Below are 17,948 nucleotides of genomic sequence, written 5' to 3'. Positions count from 1 at the left end.
GATGGCTCTCGCTTCAGTGAAGCGCATAGGCGACCTGCACGCGCTCTCTGTGAGCCCAGCGTGCTTAGAGTTTGGACCTAACGACTCTAAAGTCATACTCAAACCTAAGCATGGCTACGTGCCAAAATCCCTCAACACACCATTTCGGGCTCAGGTTATCTCCCTGTCTGCCCTGCCGGGATCAAGTGAGGAAGGGGACTCAAGTTTTCTTTGCCCCATTAGGGCTTTAAGAGCTTACGTGTCCCGCTCTGCTGTCTTCAGACAGACTGAGCAGCTCTTTGTCTCGTTCAGTGGACGTTACAAGGGAATGGCTGTTTCGAAACAGAGCTTATCCAGATGGATAGTTGACGCCATAGCGCTGGCCTATACTGCCAAGGGCCTCCAGTGCCCTTTGGGGGTTAGAGCGCACTCCACGAGGAGTGTTGCCTCCTCGTGGGCTTGGTCCAGCGGGATTTCCTTACAGGATATATATACGGCGGCGGGCTGGGCCTCGCCGTCTACATTTATTAGGTTTTACAACCTAGAGGTTCCCGCCTTGCAGGCTAAGCTACTATCGGTGTAGCCGATTCAGCTGTCTAACTAGAACACTGAAATCGCATGCGCAACGCGCTGCCGACTGTCTTATGGGCAGAACTGTGTAAGACCCACATTTCCCACATTTAGCTCAGGTTTCCCCACCCTGTCTATGTGATGTCATATTCGCGTCTGCTGACGCAACCTTATAAGGACAGAGGAATCCCCTCTTGTCTCTAGACTCTCTACGTGAGGTCATGTTTTACGTCCGCGGACGTCACATTATAGGGAATTATGTTTCCCAGGCTCTTTGTGAGTCTATCTGGTGATTATGCACTGTACACCTGGTTTGCTTCCAGTGATCGGTGTCTTTATCCCAGCACGCACAGCGTTTTACATGGGGTTCCCGTAGCGTTTTTACAAAACGCAGTACGAGAGGACTCTCGTAAGAGAACGTACTCGGTTACTAACGTAACCTCGGTTCTCTCTAGAAGAGGGAACGAGTACTGCGTTCTCTGCCGTGCGTACGGTTCACTCTGGTTCGCTTCGGCGATGAAAATCAAGTGAATCAGCCTTCTCGAGCTCCTTTTATAGAGGCTAGCCACACCCGTCTCGGCGGGAAATGGCTAGGAGGGCGCGAAGCGTCCTCATTGGCCTGACGTCACCTCAGGCCTCGCTCGATAGGCTTATGCAGTTGCTGCAGAGCAGCCAATGAGCGAGCGAGCCGTCTCGCCATAGCTAGCACTGCCGCAACGCGTTTTACATGTATGAAAATTAAGGATAATTTTTTGCTTCAGTATTTCGTGAAAAGAGACCCTTTCCCGTAGCGTTTTTACAAAACGCAGTACTCGTTCCCTCTTCTAGAGAGAACCGAGGTTACGTTAGTAACCGAGTACGTTTTACAGAAACCTGGCTAAAACCAAACGAATACATTACTTTAAATGAGTTAACCCCACAAGATTACGGTTATGAATATGAGCCTAGTCTGAAAGGCAAAAGGGGAGGTGTTTCTGAACTTTATAGTAATATTTTCAAAATTACTAAGAAGTCTAGTTTCAAATATAATTCTTTTGAAGTGTTGGTGCTTAATGTAACAATATATAGTGTAAATGATAAATCACGTTTGAGATTTGTGCTGGCTACTGTATACAGGACACCAGGGCACCATACAGACTTTATCAAAGAATTTGCTGATTTTCTATCAGAGTTAGTACTGGCTGCAGATAAAGTCCTAATTGTTGGTGATTTTAAAATACATATAGATAACGAAAAAGATGCATTGGGATTGGCATTTAAAGACATTCTTAACTCTATTGGAGTTAGACAACGTGTCAGGACCTACTCATTGTCGTAATCATACTCTAGATCTAATATTATCACACGGAATCAATGTTGATGCTGTTGAAAATCTGCAGCAGAGCGATGACATCTCAGATCATTATCTAGTCTTGAGTAAACTTAATTTAGCCAAGGCTGCAAAGCCGACTCTGTTTTACAAATATGTTAGACCTATCACTTCTGCCACTAAAGATTGCTTTATTAATAATCTTCCTGATCAGTTTCATCATCTCAGCATCCCAGATAGCTTAGAAGAACTCGATATTGCGACAGAAACTTTTAACTCCCTCTTTTCCAGCACTTTAGACACAGTTGCTCCGTTGCGCTTAAAGAAGATTAAAGAAAATAGTCCAATGCCGTGGTACAATGAGCACACTCAGGCCCTTAAGACAGCAGCAAGAAAAATGGAGCGCAACTGGAAGAAAACAAAACTAGAGGTATTTCGCATTTCATGGAAGGAGAGCTCGATTGCATACAGAGAGGCCTTAAAAGCAGCTAGATCTGCTTATTTTTCAACCCTATTAGAAGAAAATAAACAAAACCCTAGGTATTTATTTGAAATAGTGGCTAAACTAACGGAAAATAAAGCTTCAAGCCCAGAAGTTTCCAAGCAGCACAGCAGTAATGACTTTATGAACTTCTTCACTTATAAGATTGATAATATCAGGGAGAAAATTATAACTATGCAACCATCTACTACAGTATCGCATCAGGGAGTGCATTGTAGTCTCCTTAAGGAAAAATTCGATTTATTCATTGCTATAGAAGAGGAAGAACGTTAAAATCATCTAAATCGACAACATGAATGTTAGACCCTATACAGACTAAGCTACTGAAAGAGCTGCTTCCAGAGGTCATAGATCCTCTTCTTAATATCATTAAAGGGATACTTCAGGATTTAGCATTAAAGGGGTCATGAACTGGATTGTTTTATTATTTTATAATGTTGCCTGGGGTGCCCTTATAATGTTAGTATGATTTTTACATCAAAAATTGTCATAATTTATAAATAAAAGCCATTTTTCCAAGCCTGCTTTCAGCCTCAGATTTGAACGCTCTGTTTTAAGGGGTGTGTCTGCTGTGAGACTGCAGTACAAAACGCCCACTGCTGTGATTGGCTGACATGCTTGCATATGAAATAGCTAGTAATACATGAACTCTCTCGAAAACTTTTACTACGTTTTTACTATTACAGCTATCGAGATTAACAAATCGTGAAAAGTATCGTTTAAAGCATTATATTTAAATCTATTCCATCACATGAAAGGTTGCAGCATGATGAGCACTGACTGAGCAGATGACAGACAGTTGATCGCGTGAATAAAGATCTTATCATTGCAACGCAATTTTTGCACTCTCACAAATGCGAGTAGGGTATAAACGGAGGTCGGAGCCAGCTGCAAATGGGTGGGTTAGCAGCAAGTGGGTGGAGCTTTAGCTGCAAGTGGGCTGTACAAGCTTCCAGAGGATTTTGATTGGTTTGATTGGTTTATTTATATATCACCTGTGTTGTAGTAGCTATTGGTTTATGCTCCACAGTTGGTGGCGGTAATGTGTAAGTTTTGTTGCGATCCATCAGAAAACAAAGAAGAAAACCGCTTTCACATGTCAGCGTGCCGTTGAGATGAAGGGGTAAGCTTGTTGTACAGTTTTTAGTTTTGTAAAAAAGCATTATAAGTTCTGAAAAAGACCATTTCATAATGGCGTTTGTACACTATTTTTAGTCTTGATGTATTAAAAAAGAATAAGGGTAAAGTGTATCCAAATAAATTTCTGTAGTTTTTTTAGTAGCACACAAATTACAACATCTGTAACGTGCATGACAAGATCTTTTCTGCATTCCATTTCTACAATTTGCCCTCCAGATTATGGATTCTGAAGACCATAATAAGGTATTGTGGCAGTGTAATTTTTGTACGTTTTAGGACTGCATTGATTTTCAAATTGTAAATGTCTTAAACGTTTTGTAAATGGATGTGATATTAGAATACAACTCCTAACTTAATTGTACAATGCATGCAATTCTTTTAAAACTTGTTTTCATTGTAGTTATGCTTTTTATGCGTAATCCACAGTGTAATGTAATGTACTTAAAACATTTGTTTTAATATCATAATTATTTTATAAAATGTATTACTCATAACAATCAGTGAAATAAATGTGGAACTCATGTTATTGTGTTTTAGGTTCACTTATCAGTGAAAGATGTGCACGAGCTGTTGTAGCTGGTATTGTCAGCTTTTTATATTTTGCTGATATTTTTTTTGTCAAATTAAAAATGAATGGATAATTTTATCACTTTTTTTTTTATTCTAATCCTCTTTCAAAAGAAGAAGAATGATCTGTGCTCCCTGAAACCTATGGGAAGAAAAAAACTGAACTTGCATATGAAAGTAATAACTTTGATATGAAACAAAATACATATACTATGCTGGGTTTCAAATTATGTAACTATAATATTTGTTCGGATCTTTTTTAATTTTCAGCCATCCGAATAGGCTAGTAACAGGCAGCACACATGGCACGACTCGTGTTTGTCATTTCTTGTATTTTTTGTTTTATTTATACAACTGACCACAGGTCATAAACCTGAAATAAGAAATAAACCAGTGTTACAAATATATCCATTGAATATATAATGCAAAATAAACAAACATGAAGTAGTTACAATAAAATAACTAGATATATTTCTGCTGTAAATAAGAATACACTATCATATAATCTCCTATACAGTCTTACACAGCTGCGTCAGAACACCGCAAAAACTACATTTCCCATCATGCATAGCAGTGCTCCTGCGCAGAGTATAGCTATCACACGGAATAAATGTTGATGCCGTTGAAATTCTGCAGCAGAGCGATGACATCTCAGATCATTATCTAGTCTCGTGTAAATTACATTTAGCCAAGGCTTCAAAGCCGACTCCGTGTTTCAAATATGTGAGACCTATCACTTCTGCTACTAAAGATTGCTTTATTAATAATCTTCCTGATCAGTTTCATCATCTCAGCATCCCGGATAGCTTAGAAGAACTTGATATTGCAACAGAAACTTTTAACTCTCTCTTTTCCAGCACTTTAGACACAGTTGCTCCGTTGCGCTTAAAGAAGATTAAAGAAAATAGTCCAACGCCGTGGTACAACGAGCACACTCGGGCCCTTAAGAGAGCAGCCAGAAAAATGGAGCGCAACTGGAAGAAAACGAAACTAGAGGTATTTCGCATTTCATGGAAAGAGAGCTCGATTACTTACAGAGAGGCTTTAAAAGCTGCTAGATCTGCTTATTTTTCAACCCTATTAGAAGAAAATAAACATAATCCTAGGTATTTATTTGAAACGGTGGCTAAACTAACGAAAAATAAATCTTCAAGCCCAGAAGTTTCCAAGCAACACAGCAGTAATGACTTTATGAACTTCTTCACTTATAAGACTGATAATATCAGGGACAAAATTATAACTATGCAACCGTCTACTACAGTATCGCATCAGGCAGTGCATTGTAGCCTCCCTGAGGAAAAATTTGATTCGTTCGTTGCTATAGGAGAGGAAGAATTTACTAAACTCATTAAATCATCTAAATCGACAACATGTATGTTAGACCCTATACCGACTAAGCTACTGAAAGAGATGCTTCCAGAGGTCATAGATCCTCTTCTTAATATCATTAATTCATCTTTGTCTCTAGGATACGTACCAAAAAACTTTAAGCTGGCTATGATTAAACCGCTTGTTAAAAAAACGCAACTTGATCCTACAGAATTAGTCAATTACAGGCCGATCTCTAATCTACCTTTTCTGTCAAAGATATTAGAAAAGGCAGTATCCTCACAACTGTGTTCCTTTCTTGAAAGAAATGATATCTGCGAGGATTTCCAGTCAGGATTTAGACCTTACCATAGTACCGAGACTGCTCTCGTTAGAGTCACAAATGATTTGCTCTTATCATCCGATCGTGGTTGTATCTCGCTATTAGTGTTACTCGATCTTAGTGCTGCATTTGACACCATTGACCACAACGTTCTTTTAAATAGATTAGAACATTATGTTGGCATTACGGGAAATGCACTAGCATGGTTTAAATCATACTTATCTGACCGTTATCAGTTTGTAGCAGTAAATGATGAGATGTCTCATCGATCACAAGTTCAGTATGGCGTACCACAAGGCTCAGTACTAGGACCGCTGCTGTTCACTCTGTACATGCTACCCTTAGGAGATATCATTAGGAAACATGGAATTAGTTTTCACTGTTATGCTGATGATACTCAGCTGTATATTTCTTCAAAACCTAACGAAACTAATCAATTCACAAAATTAACGGAATGCATAGCAGATATAAAAAATTGGATGACTCGTAATTTCCTACTTCTAAATTCTGAAAAAACAGAGTTTCTAATTATTGGACAAAAAACGTCCTCACGTAATAACCTAGAATACTGTCTAACACTCGATGGCTGCTCTGTTAAGTCTTCGTCGTCGGTTAGGAACCTGGGTGTGCTCTTTGATACCAATCTTTCATTTGAAAGTCACGTGTCTAGTATCTGTAAAACTGCATTTTTCCATCTTAAAAATATATCTAAATTACGCTATATGCTCTCATTGACAAATGCGGAACAATTAGTTCATGCGTTCATGACCTCAAGGCTAGATTATTGTAATGCTCTACTGGGTGGTTGCCCTGCACGTTTAATAAACAAACTACAGCTGGTTCAAAACGCAGCAGCTCGAGTTCTTACCAGAACCAGGAAGTATGACCATATTAGCCCAGTTCTGTCAAAACTGCATTGGCTCCCTATTAAACATCGCATAAATTTTAAAATATTGCTGATTACTTACAAAGCACTAAATGGTTTAGCTCCGCAGTACTTGAGCGAGCTCTTAACGCATTATAGTCCTTCACGTCTATTGCGATCTCAAAATTCCGGCCAGTTGATAATACCTAGAATATCAAAATCGACTGCTGGCGGTAGATCCTTTTCCTATTTAGCACCAAAACTCTGGAACAGTCTTCCTACCATTGTCAGGGAAGCAGACACACTCTGTCAGTTCAAAGCCAGATTAAAGACACATCTCTTTGACCTAGCATTCACATAATACATTATAGACTTCTATAATTTAATGTTAGGCTGCATAGATTAGGTCAGCCGGAACCGGGAACACTTCCCATAAATCCTGATGTACTCGTTACATCATGAGAAGAATGGCATCTACGCTAATTTTAGTGTCTGTGTTTATCCCGAGGTTTTCCTGCAGCCTGCCGGATCCGGGCCGTATCCAGATCTGACGATGGACCTTCGCCTGGACCCGATGACAACGCAGTGCTGAAGTTTCAACTAGTCTGTCCCTATGGAGGATCCCTCTACCACTCTACAGATAAGGCGTTGTCGGGAAAATTCGTTTCGCGTTCCTACCCCTAAGCGACAAAATAAAATAAAATTCTTTATCAAAATTTATAAGGAAAGACAAGTACTTTTACTTTGGCTTTTAGGCTTGGCTTGTAGGGAAAATCCAAACCTGCGTAATTTCAAATGCACATAACTATAGAACCCATTCTAAATGCGCATGTGAACGCCATCAGCGTTTCTCACAGGTTCGCGTTTAAAGTCTGTGTAGAGGGAATGGTGTCGTCTTAGCGGCCCCTAATTTAAAAACAAATGATCGTTGCGACGGAAGCAAATCAATCAAAACTAACTTTAGATGGAAAATAACTTAACTCTGCTATAAAGCCAAAACAATCTCTGTTACCTTAAATTATACGCTTATCTCTGTGAAGCTGCTTTGAAACAATCTACGTTGTTAAAAGCGCTATATAAATGAAGATGACTTGACTTGACTTGACACGAGTCAGCAGGCAAAATGCATTAATCATTATAACACTTCATTGAACAACACTTCAACAATCAGGAACAATACTTCAACAATCATGTTTTACTAAATGAATGCAACTCAACCTCACAAAATGCTACCACACAACCGTCTGCTACATTAGTTTACTTGGTAATTTGTTAATTATCCAGCGTTCGAACACATTGCAAACCGAGAGAACCGAACAGCACACGCGCTAACTTAACTACAAATTAAGTCTCTCAGCGCGGACTGAGCTCATCCAATGTCGACCACTACACAAGTACAAAACTTTAAACACTCCTAAATTAAAGCACAGCAGACCGTAGCCCATGGCAAACACTTCAAAAGGTTTTAAATTCGCTACATACCAACGGGCTGTGTGCTCCTGATGATGGGTTGTGAATAAACAATAGACGCTACTCTACATTTTTTATGAAGCTTTCGGCGCAACTGCGCATGCTCATACCCAAATGACCAGCACGCTACAAAATAATCATTATGAAATATAATTTGCTTAAACAAATCTTACTGTTCCTAATATTTTAAGCAGACTTTTTTATAACCATGAATTTTACAAATATATTTTTCTAGTGACCCAAAGAACCGAACACCTCCCACTTGGCCGACTGATACAAATTCAAGGAGGCCACTACAAAGTAACTTGAGTCCTTCAGTAGAAACAACAACTTAGAGTCAAGTTTTGTAGCATATACAGAATTAACAAAATACTTTTCAATGTTATCATTTGCTCAAAAGGACTCACTAAGGAGGTAGGCCCCACCACCTTGCCTCCTACTGAGTGTAGGTTTGCCCTTGAACCACCCAGCCGCCTCCCAGGGTTACCCACTAACTAAAAAAAACATCTCTTGGGTACCCAATGGTAAGGACTTTATACTTTGTGCTGGTCTTCAACAGGAATCAACACGACCAGTCTCCGCACATCCCTGCGAAGGACGATAGTAGAAGGTAGGGTAGAATCTTTTGCCTGGGTCCTGGCAACAAGGGAGGCAGGAAGGCCTATACAGGTCGCCACGTCGGCATCTCGGACCACTCCAGACTTGTCCGGATAGGTGACGACGATTCGACCAAGCCGAAACTGTCCTCTCAGGGCATTCTGGTCTGCGATCCAAACCAGATCTCCAACCTGGACACTTCTTTCCACTCTGTGCCATTTATGCCGGATAAACAAGTTCGGTCCCGCTAGTTCACTCCACTTTGACCAGAATTTGTCAACTCCTGCTTGAACAGCCCTCAGCCTACGCCAAGAGTGGGTTTCCAAGTCGATATTGTGCATATCTCCTCTTTGTCCGGTGCGTCCCAGGATGAGGGAGTTAGGAGTCAAGTACTCTACTGCATCCTCTTGCTCTTGCGCCTTGGCGTCGATGGGTCGTTCGTTAGGTAGGTTGGCTGCTGAGTAGAGAAGAGTTTGGAACTCCCCCCAAGTATAGCTGCCAGTTGTTCCACCGAGGCTATTGAGAGCTCTTTTAATAAGTTTGACAGCTGCCTCGGCCGCTCCATTTCTATGGGGCGAGTCCGCAGGATGGAAATCCCACTGCCATTCAGTTCCATTTTTTGCTGCTATGTTCTCGACAGCCACCTCCTGTAAGCATGCTAAGTGCTTGTGTAGATCTCTCAGAGCAGACTTGGCACCCATGAAATTTGTGCCTCTGTCGGACCATAACTTCCGAGGGTGCCCCCTCAGGGCAGTGAATCTGGAGTAGGCTTGAAGAAAGCTCTCGGCAGACAAGTCGTCAACGAGGTCCGCGTGGATGGCTCTGGAAGCCATGCAACAATATACAACTCCCCAAACCTTTTTCTTGGTCCGTTTCTTTACTGCATCTCTGACCTCAAAGGGACCAAAGAGGTCTAATGTGGTATACTCAAAAGGGTTTGCTCTGCTAGTACGCTCATGAGGAAGGTCGCTCATTACTTGTTGGCATAGCTTTGCTCTTTGCTTCTTGCAAGTAACACACTCGTTAATAATCTTCTTGACTATTCTTCGGCCTTCTATGACCCAAGCCTTTCTTCTCGTACGTAGCAGTGTAGCAGCAACACCTTCATGATTGGCCTTGTGAGCTTCTCTAGCCAGCAAAGTCCCCAACCATGACTGGAAAGGAATCAACGGTACCACCCTACCGTCTTCACTTCAAGATTGTACTCTACCGCCACAAAGCAAGAGTCCTGTGTTTTCATCTTTGGTCACAACTAGGCGGTTCAAGGCTGTAGTCTTAAAGTTCAAGCCGTCCTGGGCAGCAAGGGCTAAGTCTTGAAAAGCAACGGTTCTCTCTTCTACAGACAGCTTAGAACTCTTTGCCTCCCACTTTGCTGAATTCAAGGCTCGGTACTTCACACTTAGCCAGGATTCTGCAGCTCGTCGAACCCAAGCGACAGTTCCACATAGTTTTGACAAGCTACTGAACCTTTTGGGCTCCACCAGGTGCACAAGAGCCACGCCCCAAAGTTTCCTTCTCTGCCTTTCTACTGTTTGAGTTGGACCTTGGTCTTTTGGCAGTGGTTGTAGTATATTAATTCCCACGTTAGCGCCATTATCAGTGCTGCAGGGTCTTGCAATCTTTTGCGATTGAGCTCTAGTGGTTACAGCTGAGAATGCTTTTCTTTGTAACTTTTTTACCTTATCAGCAACTTTGGTCACATTTTCGCTGGCCATCTTCACAGGCCATTCAGCCTCAGGTCTTTTTAGGAATTCAGGGCCTTGTTGCCATTCTGATTCTTCATCGAGCTCTTCAGGAGTTGCTCCCCTAGTGACGATGTCAGAAATGTTGAGGTTGCCGTCAACCCACCTCCAGTCATCAACTGGCCCAGCCATCTGTATTTCACCGATTCGGTTGGAGAAGAATGTTTGGTAGCCATAACTATCCTTCTGGATCGCCCCTAGGATAGTTAGGCTATCTACAAAGTGGACCCAGCATTCGACCTCAAGGCGGCAGTGCTTCTCAAAGTACTTTTTCAACCGGGTTGCGAAGACAGCGCCGCATAACTCTGCCTTGATCACGTCCCCTTTCTGGTTGAGAGGAGTAAGTTTGGCTTTCGATTCAACAAACCTCACAACAACTCCTCCTTGCGTTTCCCAGCGGAGATAAAGCACGGCACCGTAGGAAGCCTCACTCCCATCCGAAAACGTGACACCCATAGGGCGGCCCATGGCTCCAAAAGGTGTGAGACTTCTTTCAAATTTTATCTTACCAAGTCTCACGTACTCTTCAAAGAGTCTAATAGCAGCCTCCCGGATTTTTGGCGACAGTGGGTCATCCCAAGTATCTTTAGTTGGATTGCCTATCCTTGCCTCTTGGTAGGATTCCCTTACGAGCATTACTCCTTTCTGCTTTGCTGGAGTGCCAAGTCCGACAGGGTCGTAGAACCCAGCGACCTGACTTAGAAGTACTCGGCGAGTTAAGGGGTTTGGAGTTCCACTTCTTACTTCATCTTCCTTCAAATCTATTCCCGTCCTCATCTTGCCTCGCTTCTTTGAGAAATTGATGGACGTCAACACCCGAAGTTTATCGGTCTCTGGTTCGTAGCCGACACCCAGCGCTTTACTTTCTTCGTCTCGCATCTGATTAGGCAACACCAGAGTCTTAGGCGCAGACAAAGTTGTCTCACTGTTACTGGAGATAGCTGCAGTTTCTAACCTCCCACTTTGGCCTGTCAAAACCCACGGTTTTAGGGAGAAGCTTCCAGCCTCCAAGATCTTTTCAACTCCGTTGGTGATCTTTTCCAGTGTTTTGATGTCATTATGGGATGTTAATATGTCATCGACATAGCTGTCTTCTACCAGAACACGGCGTTCTTCAACCATGGCTGCAAACTGTGGAAGATTAGCAGTCTCCCTCATCGCGACCTGGGCAATGCAGCCAGCAGGTTTATCCCCGATGTTAACTCTGATGACAGCGAAGGTTTGAATCTCATCCTCTGGATTGTCTCTCCAGAGGAATCGATGGAGATGAACTTCTTTGTCTTTAAGCCAGACAGAATTATACATTTTCTTCACGTCGCCTAAGGCGGCGTACAATCCAGTCCTGAATCTTAGAAGGACTCCTCTGATCTGATTGAGGACGTCTGGGCCTTTGTACAAAAGGTCATTCAAACTCACCCCGCGGAACTCTTGGCTGCTGTTCCATACAATTCTTACAGGGGTAGAGGATGAGTGTGGATTTGGTGCAACTAAATGGCTGATGTACCACTTCGGTCCCTTCCAGCTATCGAGTTCTTCTTGAGTGAGTTTGATGGCAGCTCCCCTTGAGATCATCTCGTGGATTTGCTCCCTGTACGCAGCCTTCCACTCCGGCTCCCTCTCGAGGCGTTTCTCAGTGTTGAGGAAAGTCGCCTCCACTGCATGTCGGTTGTCTGGCAGTGTCGCAGGGTCTCCTTTCCACGGATAAGTTGCGTCCCAGTGAGGAGACTTGCTGTGCTTGTCTGCTTGCACATAGGTGAGGCATTCTTTGATCTTTTCTATTTCTTTTTCCTCTCCCAGTGTCATTTCTTTACCACCAGGGGGGCATCTACCGCATTTGCAGCCACCACATTGAGGGTCGCAGGCAGCGCCGACGCTGTCCCACTTGAACCAATCGAAAATTTCTTTGTTGGTGACCACAGTACTCCTGAGGATTGTTTCTCCATTAACCACTTTAGCTTTGGCAAGTTCAGTTGGGTCAACAAGGACTTCTTTATAAGCCTTCGAAGCTGATCTCATTGAACGTGCAAAATGAGTTTCGGACCTGTGCACCGCTAAGTCTACTTTCTCGAAGAGGTCAGGATGAGCTCCACCGACCGTTATTCCCAGAGGACCGTCCCAGAGAACGAGGTCTCCTTCCACTTTGATTGGCTGTGGGACCAGGCGACCTTCCCTATGACTTATTAGTAGGTCGATCTTCTCTGGACGGACCAAGTCGTGAGCGGCGATGTTAGGAAAGAATTTCAGTAGTTGCTGTGGCGTGACTGCTTGGTTCACTTTTGCAATGTTCTCCAGGCCGTAACATAGGAGCTTATGCTCCGCCACTGTACCCTTCTGTGTTTTTACTCTTAGTCTCAGAGTATACCTTTTGGTAGCAACTATCTTCTCCATTCCTCCAACTCCTTGCACAATCAGCTTGATGTTTTCGCCTTTCAGCTTAAGACGATCAGCAGCTTCATTTGAGATATAATTGGTATCTGAAGCAAGATCGATTAGTGTACCGATTAGCTGGCCCGAGTTAGTCGTCACGGAGAGTAGCATCATTACTACGGGGTACTCTATTGGCTCACTGTCTAAACTAGTGCACACTGTTGTTGAAATCTTATTTGAGAAAGCTTCTTTGACCTCTGCTTTCAGCTCTGGAGAGAGTTTGGCAAGAACTTCCTCTTGCTTGTCTGTCAATCCAAGTCTCTTCTTCTCTACTCTCACTTTGCATCGCTCTTCATTCTTTCTATCGTTCCTTTTCGTCTGTGGCAACGGGCAGAGTAAGTAGTTGTGGTCTGAGGACCCTCCTTTCTGACAGTCTTCTTTGGAACATAGAAACCTTTCAGTGCAGCAGCCATCCTCATTATGGATGCGCAAACATTTGAGGCATACTCCTGACTTCTTTAACTGAGCTTTCTTGCTTGATAGGTTGAGCTTTTTGAAGGCTTTGCAAGCAAACAATCTACCTGCATGCCCTTCGTCCCCACAGGTTATGCATGAACTAGGTTTAGAGCCCTTTTGGATAGATGTAGCCTTGGTAAATGCTTTCTTTTCTCTACTCTTTTCCTGTGACCTCTCAGTATAGTCTTTTGAGCTAGGCTGCAGTTGATCTAACTCTTCAAGAATGTCCTCCTGTTTTTTCAGGTACCCCATTAGACAATCAAAGTGATTTCTGGGTGAAAAGCCGCTCGCAGGGTCGTTCTTATGAGTTAGCCACTTTTCTTTCAGGGATTCTGGTAACTTACTCTCAATCGACTGTGCTACTAACCGATTTTTCACAGCATCTTCTTCCCCCAGGACTTGGAGGTCACGAAGAGCTCTTTCCACAGCTTGAATTAGTTCGATCGTCTTTCTAGGGTTGTTTCCCCTTACAGGCGGTAGGCCATGTACTTCTTTCGAGATAAGTAGCACTATTTTGGGCTTGTTTCCATATTTGTTGTCCAGTAACATGAACACGTCAGTGGCAGATCCACAGCTGGACAAGACGAGGTCCCTTTTGACTTTGTCGTCTAAACTTCCTATAAGATAGAACTTTCTTATATTTTCCAAACCATGAGGGTTCCCCAGCTGCTGAAGGTCCTCCCATTCAGCTTTCCCACGGTAGTAATCTCTCATGTTACCAGAGAATGTAGGCAGACGTGCACGTTCCAGCATGATTTGGGGCTTGAAATGGAATGGCCCTGGGTACATGTTGGGAGCACCTTGGACTTGCAATTGCGTGCTTGAAGCATTTGGAAGTCTACCATGACTGAGATAGGTGGGAGCGCTAGGTGGGTTATGCCGAACTTCACCTATAGGGATGTAACTGTCTATGGGACAGGACAGTTTACGGTTAGGAGAAGAACTAATAGACGCGGCTTGCTCACCGGTCTGGCTGTCCTCGTCTTCGTCTTTCTTCCCAGTAACCTTCTGCTCCTCTTCGTCATCAGACCACGCTCTGCGCCGCCATACCCACTTATCCCACAGTCTCTCTTGTCGCTTTCTCATCATCCTGCTACGGTCTCTAGATTCCGTTAGCACGGCATGAGGAATCATTTCTGTCCACTCAGTTACTAAACTGTTGACTTCACAGACATCTCGTTCTAACTGTCTATTCATCAGTTCACACTCCTTCCTAGACAGCTGCAGATGGTCGGTTGCTTCGGCCTGATCCAGAGCTGAGTTAACCTCTTTTAAAAGGGTGGAGATTTGCTCCTCAGCAAATCTGGTCCAGAAGCTGTTTTGGATGAGGTGTTTAACTGCATCAAACTTGCGATCGCATTCCAATGTTTTCTCGTCAACCTGATCTGCCTTTTTTGTGGCCTCTTCGTCTTCTAATTCTCGTAGGGCCATAGCATACTCAAATCCTGCATCTTCCACTCTGGTATGATCTCCTTTGAACTCTCGCCACTCAGCCTTTAGATCCCTTTCTTCTAGCGCATTGGCCCTGGAGATGAGATGATTGGCTCTTTTAGTGAATGCAGTCTGGGCTGCTGAACGCTTCTGCCGTAACCTCTCTGTTTTCTCCTTTTCTGCCATCTTGTTAATTTGCTTTCTTCTTAGGTTTGCAGACCAGCAAGTGAATAGGCAGTATAGATGGGCTTTTAACTTAACTAGATAAGGTAACCAGTCACTGATTTATCTTCTGGTCTTCAGGCTTTGTCTTGGCTTCAGAATAGGGCCACAACGATTGAATGGCAGGCCTATGTGGTTTATGACTGTTCGGATCTTTTTTAATTTTCAGCCATCCGAATAGGCTAGTAACAGGCAGCACACATGGCACGACTCGTGTTTGTCATTTCTTGTATTTTTTGTTTTATTTATACAACTGACCACAGGTCATAAACCTGAAATAAGAAATAAACCAGTGTTACAAATATATCCATTGAATATATAATGCAAAATAAACAAACATGAAGTAGTTACAATAAAATAACTAGATATATTTCTGCTGTAAATAAGAATACACTATCATATAATCTCCTATACAGTCTTACACAGCTGCGTCAGAACACCGCAAAAACTACATTTCCCATCATGCATAGCAGTGCTCCTGCGCAGAGTATAGCTATCACACGAGTCAGCAGGCAAAATGCATTAATCATTATAACACTTCATTGAACAACACTTCAACAATCAGGAACAATACTTCAACAATCATGTTTTACTAAATGAATGCAACTCAACCTCACAAAATGCTACCACACAACCGTCTGCTACATTAGTTTACTTGGTAATTTGTTAATTATCCAGCGTTCGAACACATTGCAAACCGAGAGAACCGAACAGCACACGCGCTAACTTAACTACAAATTAAGTCTCTCAGCGCGGACTGAGCTCATCCAATGTCGACCACTACACAAGTACAAAACTTTAAACACTCCTAAATTAAAGCACAGCAGACCGTAGCCCATGGCAAACACTTCAAAAGGTTTTAAATTCGCTACATACCAACGGGCTGTGTGCTCCTGATGATGGGTTGTGAATAAACAATAGACGCTACTCTACATTTTTTATGAAGCTTTCGGCGCAACTGCGCATGCTCATACCCAAATGACCAGCACGCTACAAAATAATCATTATGAAATATAATTTGCTTAAACAAATCTTACTGTTCCTAATATTTTAAGCAGACTTTTTTATAACCATGAATTTTACAAATATATTTTTCTAGTGACCCAAAGAACCGAACAATATTGGTCAGCTAATTTTAAATTACTTCATTTTAGCAGACCAAACCCCAGTTGTGCCCTCTGTTTTTAGCAAGGTATGCATAATCAATTTTAATGATGATTTAAAATGTGTATCATAGAACAATTTTAATCCACTTATATTTTTCTTTAAGGATGAGCTGTTAAAAGACAATGACCCTCCATCATGCTTGATCTTCAAGGTAGTTGAATAATGTTATATAATGTGCTTTTTAACATTTTTTAACGACCTGTGCTAACTGTTGCTATCTTTTCAGTTATCAGGAGCGTTGCTGAAGAACATGCTTCTTGAAGTTGTTCTTCAAGAAGGAGATGCTGCCTACATGCCCCTGTCATTGGCTTGCTCAAGGTTCAGGGACATAGTTGGGGATGACAATTTCAAGAATCAGGCACACTTCTTATGGCTAGAAAGTAAATATTGACATTAAAAAATAAAACGCATAACAAGAACATCATTGATAATGTTAAATGTTATGTTCATTTTTTTTTCCACCTCAGGTGTTGCATGCTGGAATAATAAGTTGTCTCACTACAAACAGCTCTTCTGGAGGATGTACTCAATCTCCACTTGTTTGGAGTGTGGGTTTGAGTACAAATGCTGCACACCTGGTACGTTTTGTGTAAATTGGTGATGAATAAACTAGTTGTTAGTCTAAAGGAAAACTAAAAATCTAATTTACTTATGTCATCCCTTGGAGTTTAAAAGTTCTGGACACCATTCACTTGCATGGCATGGACCTACAGAGCTGAGAAATTATTCTCAATGTTTGTAAATGTTCAATGTCAACTATAAACCCTAGTTCTTATTGTGCTTCTTGTGTATCCACCAGGTTATGTTGGGAAGGGAAAGCGAGGCGAGCTCCAGGGCATTTATTCAGAAACCTTCCACCCTGGATTTTGCAGTTTTCACTGCATGCAGATCAGTTCTAATGAGCTCATATAGTGTCCTTACAAATAACAAAAAAGACAAAAAATAATAAAATAAAATAAACACTTTTGCAATCAATTCTGAGTGACTTGTAAATGATTTTATTCATTGAAAAAAATAATTTATCCACCCTGAGATTTAAATGTAATATGTGTAACATGTTCAGAAGAACATTAGTCTGCTATTTAAAAAAATTATGCAGTAAAGATGGATGGTAACTTTTTTTTTCTTTTTTTTTTTACATTAGCCAAATGTTTTTCATGTATTTACACATTCACTTCACTGAGTCCAATTGCATCACATTTTAATATGTTCATTTACTTGATACTGTAGAATTGTAGAATGTGTAGCTAATATTCAGAAATCTGCTTGAATAAGGCCTACAACCTGATGAATTTAAAACACCATGACTTTAAGTATGGTAAAAGGTGTAAAGACGTGACTTCATCATTGACAGTGAGTGGTATTGGACACACACAATAATAACAAAGCTCTAAGAAATCAGACCATGATGAGGAATGTAATATTTGATCGTTTATTTTCATTACTGTCGCTACTTCCTGCCATACTCATTCACCGCCGTCCTCGGCAATGACAGCTTGGGGATTTCCGCATAAGCTCCTCCCACTTGCGGCGTAAACTCCTCCTACTTGCACATTTGTGAAATCCCTCCTACTTGCGGCATAAGCTCCTCCCACTTGCGGTGTAAGCTCCTCCCACCTGCAGGTCTCCGGGCTGCAGCGATACATACATGACAAATGCTAACACCAAATCACAATGCAAACACGATGTGAATACACAGTAAGAGCTTCGTTGTGTAGTGTAACAGTGTCATTATTTCATCACGAGTAAGTGTCCAGATAAGCTCTCGCGGCGCTGTGCTGTTTGATTGACAGCTTGGGCGATTGGAAAGGGATCGTTCTTTGATCGCTTTCAGTTTAAAAAAAAATTATTTT

General features: G+C 42.0%; 2 protein-coding genes across 12 annotated transcripts in view; one reads left to right on the top strand and one right to left on the bottom strand.

Annotated features, from left to right (window-relative positions):
• The window catches only part of p3h4 (prolyl 3-hydroxylase family member 4 (inactive)), a 118,713-nt gene that overhangs the window by 23,141 nt on the left and 77,624 nt on the right, over positions 1 to 17,948 (bottom strand). The gene's annotated exons all lie outside the window — the stretch shown is intronic.
• Positions 2,251 to 17,055, top strand: LOC309511545 (uncharacterized protein). 11 transcript variants are annotated; one of them, XR_014210653.1, is made up of 8 exons: positions 2,251 to 3,743; positions 4,038 to 4,079; positions 4,185 to 4,244; positions 16,083 to 16,120; positions 16,199 to 16,246; positions 16,322 to 16,475; positions 16,563 to 16,673; positions 16,895 to 17,055. XR_014210653.1 is itself a non-coding variant. In XM_082186824.1 (7 exons), the coding sequence occupies exons 3-7, from the start codon at positions 4,134 to 4,136 to the stop codon at positions 17,005 to 17,007; spliced, it is 537 nt and encodes a 178-aa protein (XP_082042950.1). In that variant the 5' UTR covers positions 2,267 to 3,483; positions 3,717 to 3,743; positions 4,038 to 4,133; the 3' UTR covers positions 17,008 to 17,055. The 11 variants fall into 11 exon arrangements, 3 of the variants coding, with proteins under 3 accessions (XP_082042950.1, XP_082042951.1, XP_082042952.1); XR_014210654.1 differs by having other exon boundaries at positions 4,182 to 4,244; positions 16,086 to 16,120; XR_014210655.1 differs by having other exon boundaries at positions 4,182 to 4,244.

Source organism: Leuciscus leuciscus (genome assembly GCF_965113295.1).
Source record: "Leuciscus leuciscus genome assembly, chromosome: 12".
NCBI lineage: Eukaryota > Metazoa > Chordata > Actinopteri > Cypriniformes > Leuciscidae > Leuciscus > Leuciscus leuciscus.
The sequence above is the reverse complement of the archived record's forward strand: the minus strand, read 5'-3'. Positions and strand labels throughout refer to the sequence as shown.

Excerpts from the sequence above, each read along its gene's own strand:
- LOC309511545 (XM_082186824.1), top strand. The coding sequence starts at position 4,134 with ATGGATAATTTTATCACTTTTTTTTTTATTCTAATCCTCTTTCAAAAG. Across the intron at positions 16,247-16,321 it reads CATCATGCTTGATCTTCAAG|TTATCAGGAGCGTTGCTGAA; the intron begins GTAGTTGAATAA and ends CTATCTTTTCAG. Across the intron at positions 16,674-16,894 it reads GTACAAATGCTGCACACCTG|GTTATGTTGGGAAGGGAAAG; the intron begins GTACGTTTTGTG and ends TGTATCCACCAG.